We start from the raw sequence: 4644 nt of genomic DNA on the forward strand, positions 1-4644 counted from the left end.
GTTCTTGAATCTTTGGCTTGATCTTTTAATCACTTGAATGCTTGTAGATTTTAGAGAAATCTGCAACACTTTATCCACGAGCTCTCTCTTACTTCTTGTTATAACTTCTGGTGACTTTTCTGAGTTATGAAGACCCCTATTTATAGTTGTGGAATGGAGGAGTTGTGATAAGAACAAACTTTTTCCGACCAATCAAAGTGAAGTGTGACATGGCCACATTTGATTGGCCAGAACATGCCACTTGCACACGTGGTGTGATTTCATTAGCCTTTTAATGTGACTTGGCATGCCTTGCCATTTTGACATGTGGCATGGTCCTATTGGCTCTTCTGCTTGAGTTGGTGTGCCACATCATTTGACACGTGGCACCAAACTGGGCCTCTAGGAAGATGATATATTGGGCCTAATAAAGTGGGCTCATCATTTGTAGCCCAATTAAATGGGCTAGCCCAATGGATTAAGATTTATTTATTTAATCCATATATACTATATAACTAATCCAATTATATTAACCCAATAAATTTATTTGAACTAATATATTTTTAATTTAAAATATAGTCCAAATAATTTTACGAATTTAATTGCAATAAAACTAATATGCCTACAAATGCCACATATTTCAAGACTGGCTCGGGTGCAGGCACGTTAGAATTCCAAAGACAAAGTCTTGAAGTAAACATTAAATAGTTTAAGCACTTGACTTTAAAACGTAATTTTTTTCTTAGAAATGCCAAAGCTACCAGACTAAAGAAATCTTTCATTTTCTTTAGAAAGATTCACGTAACAATCTCAAATTTACGTAACTTCTGATCTCAAATTTCAAGGAGATTTGTTTACGTAACAATAGAGCTTTAATTGCCATGACTATGATCACCTTTTCCAAGGTAAAATAACAGAATTCACCTAGTGACTCACGTGAGTTAACAATATGGTGCAAACTTAGACCTTTGTCATTTCCACCTTTGTCATTTCCACCTTTGTCATTTCCAGTAAGGAGACAAATACTACATGAGAAGGACATAGAAAGGAATCCTATCCTTACAGTGACTCGTCATTCTGTCCAAATTGAATTCAATTAGGAGAACTCTAGCTTCAACCGTCTTACCAGTGAATTTTTCTATCCCACACCGAGATAACTTCACTTGACAATCATCATTCGCTAACTATATATATAGCACTATACCCCTCTCGCAACCATCAACTGCTGTGTTTGCAAGACGTATTGAGTCAACCTTTAACGATTCGGAAGCATCAATGCGAAGGTAATTTCTTCTTCTTCTCTTGCGCTTTCTTCTTTTTCTACTCAATTGTCTTTTCTTTTTTCAAGTGTCTCTTTTTTTTCTTTTTAAAAGTAACTTCATCAAACTTCGAAGTACTTTAAAAGTTGAAGACGAATACCTTTAAAAGTTCGCGATGAAGATCTTTAAAATTTATGGCGAAGACCCATAAAAGTTCGTGCAATGATCCTTAAAAGCTCGTGGTCAAGATCTTTAAAAGTTCACAGCGAACACCTTTAAAAGATTGCGGTGAAGACTTTAAAAGCAAACGATGAAGACCTTTAAAATTCGTGGCGAAGATCCTCAAAAGTTCGCAATGAAGAACTTAAAAATTTGCGGCGAAGCCCATAAAAGCCCGTGATGAATACCTTTAAAATTTGCGGCAAAGACCCATAAAATTAAAGTTCGTGCAAAGATCCTTAAAAGCTTGTGGTCAAGATCTTTAAAAGTTCACAATGAAGACCTTTAAAAGCTCGCAGTGAAGACTCTTAAGAGCACGCGATGAAGACGTTTAAAAGTTCGTGGAAAAGACCCAAAAAAAGCTCGTGGTAGAAATCCTTAAAAGTCAACAGTGGGGACAAAGTTTGCCACGAGCACTTTTAAAAGTTCAAGACGAGCACTTTTAAAAATTCGAAACATATGCCTTTTAAAAGTTCAGAACGAAAACCTTAAAAATCTGAATGCCTTTAAAAGCTCGAGACGAACACCTTCAAAAGTTTGCAACGAAAACCTTTAAAAATTCGAATACCTTTAAAAGTTCGAGATGAACACTTTTAAAAGTTCGTAACGAAACCTTTAGAAAAAGTCCGACACAGGTATCCCCTTTTTTTTACATCTGTTGTGATTTTTTTTTCTACTTTTCCATGCTCTCTTTCAAGATTGCGATTTTCACTCTACCCTTTTTTTTAGGGTAGTGAGCGGATTTGAAGACCAACAAACTTGAAGGTTATGCGAACATGAAGACATAGCGAATCCCCAAACTTTGATGCAAATATTGTCCTTATTTTAGTGAAGACACCATTTTACCATAACAGCTTGCCCCCCTTAAATCAAATGGGATCCAAAGCGTAACAGGAGGATGGCTTTTTAGCTTGATTTTACATTCCTTTCATACTTCACTCGGACAACAATTGGGGCACTATGTATCTTTTGAAATCATGCGACTGAATCCAGAATGAAACTGTAAGCTACCTACGTACCTCGGTGAAGAGGATCAAGTCATACCGTAGTTTAGAATGGGTGATTTTTTTTATTTTTTTATTTTTTTATGTCCTAACTTTTGCCTAGGCCGCCTCTTTCGAGGTTTTCAACCTAGAAGACTCTTTTTTTTTTGTGGGTCGTACACAGTTTAGACTCATGCGGGCCAGGAGTGTAGGAACATGCAGTTTAGGCTCATGCATCAAGGAGCGTTGTAACTTCAAGGATAATACTTCTTTAAAAACTTGCCATTCTTAGGGCCGATTCTCATGCCATCTGTATCAACCAACTTGTAAGCCCCACTTGAGTAAACTTCTTGTACGACATATGGCACATCCCATTTTGAAGTGAACTTCCCTATAGGCTTATGGGAAGTAATTATGGGTCTTCGTACGACAAGGACTTGATCTCCTACTTGAAAGGATCTCGGGCGAACTCTTCTATTGAAGGCGCGAGACAATCGAGCTTGATAACATTCAAGACTCTGTTGAGCTTCCAACCTCTTCTCATCAAGAGCCTCCAACTCTGCTAATCAAAGTCGGGCCTTTTCTTCATCGGTGATCCCTTCTTGAATAGCCAGTCGTAACGAAGGTATTTGACGCTCAAGTGGCAAGACAGTTTCGACTCCATAAATGAGTGAATAAGGAGTGGCCTGTGTTGGCGTGCAGTGGGTCGTCCTATATTCCTATAGAGCTTCTTCCATACGGTCGTTCCAATATCGTTTGGATTTGGAGATGACTTTCTTTAACAAGTTGCATAGAGTTTTGTTGAATGCCTCAGCTAGACCATTAGCGGTGGCGTTGTACATCGAAGAGTTACGTTGCTTGAAGCCAAAGTGCTCACAAATCTTGTTCATCAACCTATTGTCGAACGGCTTGTGTTATCCGTTATTATGTAACGAGGAATGCCAAAGCGATAGATGATGTTTACTCAGATGAAACTTGCAACATTTTCCTTTTTTACCTTCTTAAGAGCAACAACTTCAGTCCATTTTGAGAAGTAGTCAGTTGCAACCAAGATGTATAGGTGCCCGCCAGAAGACTTTGGTAGTGGTCCAACAACATCCAATCCCCAAGCATCAAACGGCCAGGATGCAATAGTCGGGTGCAACACTTCAGGAGGTTGATGAATAAAATTCGCATGGAATTAACAAGCCTTGCATCTTCGAGTGTAGTCCAAGCAATCTTTTACCATCGTTGGCCAATAATATCTCATCCTTTTTATATGGAAGTGGAGCTTTGGCCCAGACTGATGTGACCCACATACCCCAGAATGCGCTTCTTGCAAAGCTTGGAGTGCGTCATCTTCCCCTAAGCATCGCAAGAGTACTCCCTCGAATGATCTTTTGTATAGGGTATCTTTGTAGTAAAGGAAGCGAGGTACACGATGACGGATTTTAGTTCTTCTCCGCGGATTTTTTGGAAGTATCCCATAGCACAAGTAATCGATAATTGGTTGTCGCCATTCTTCTTTCTCGACTTCAAAAACAGCAACAAGATGATTGAGTTCATTTTCTTCACCTTCAGCCTCATTTGGCGGCGGTACTACCTATTTTTGGCAGATAGTAACTTGCGCTTGATCAGGCAGGGTTAACGATTAAGCTAGGGCAGCTAAAACATCCGCCTTCTTGTTTTTTTTCCTTGGCACATGCTGAATAGTCACATCACCGAGCCACCTCATTAATTTTTTTAGCGTAATCTTGATATGAGCGTAGTTCAAGCTTCTTGACCTCGTAACTACCTAAAATCTTATTGACCACTAACTGAGAGTCACCAAAGACTTGCAACTGCAACCATTTCATTTCAACAGCCATTTCGAGCCCAAGTATTAGTGCTTGATACTCAGCAATATTGTTAGAGCAGAGTTGCGTCAACGTAAAAGAGTACGGCAGAAGTTCACCTTGAGAAGTGACAAATACCACACCAGCACCAGCTCCTCCACGATGTGCAGCACTATCAAAGTACATCTTTCATGGAGGTTGAACTTCAACGACCATTGCATCTTCATCAGGTAGTTCGTTAGTTAGCTCCCAGTCATTAGGTATCGGATGATCTGCCAAGAAGTCTGTCAATACTTATCCTTTTACAGCCTTTTGAGGGATGTAGAAAATCTCGAAGTATTGAAATTAGAGGTACCATCTCGCTAGTCGATCACTAAGAACAAGTTTTGA

The 4644-nt window shown here is 39.1% G+C and overlaps 1 protein-coding gene across 1 annotated transcript; it reads right to left on the reverse strand.

The window, feature by feature from the left end:
- Window positions 1-3620: 3620 nt before the first annotated feature.
- LOC104229914 (uncharacterized) lies at window positions 3621-4440 on the reverse strand. The gene is made up of 2 exons (XM_070169881.1): window positions 4150-4440; window positions 3621-4022 (listed from the first exon to the last, which is right to left on the reverse strand). Exons 1-2 carry the CDS (start codon window positions 4438-4440, stop codon window positions 3621-3623), a joined length of 693 nt encoding a protein of 230 aa, XP_070025982.1.
- Window positions 4441-4644: the final 204 nt, after the last annotated feature.

This window comes from Nicotiana sylvestris, chromosome 3, assembly GCF_000393655.2.
Source record: "Nicotiana sylvestris chromosome 3, ASM39365v2, whole genome shotgun sequence".
In the NCBI taxonomy this organism is placed as follows: Eukaryota; Viridiplantae; Streptophyta; class Magnoliopsida; order Solanales; family Solanaceae; genus Nicotiana; species Nicotiana sylvestris.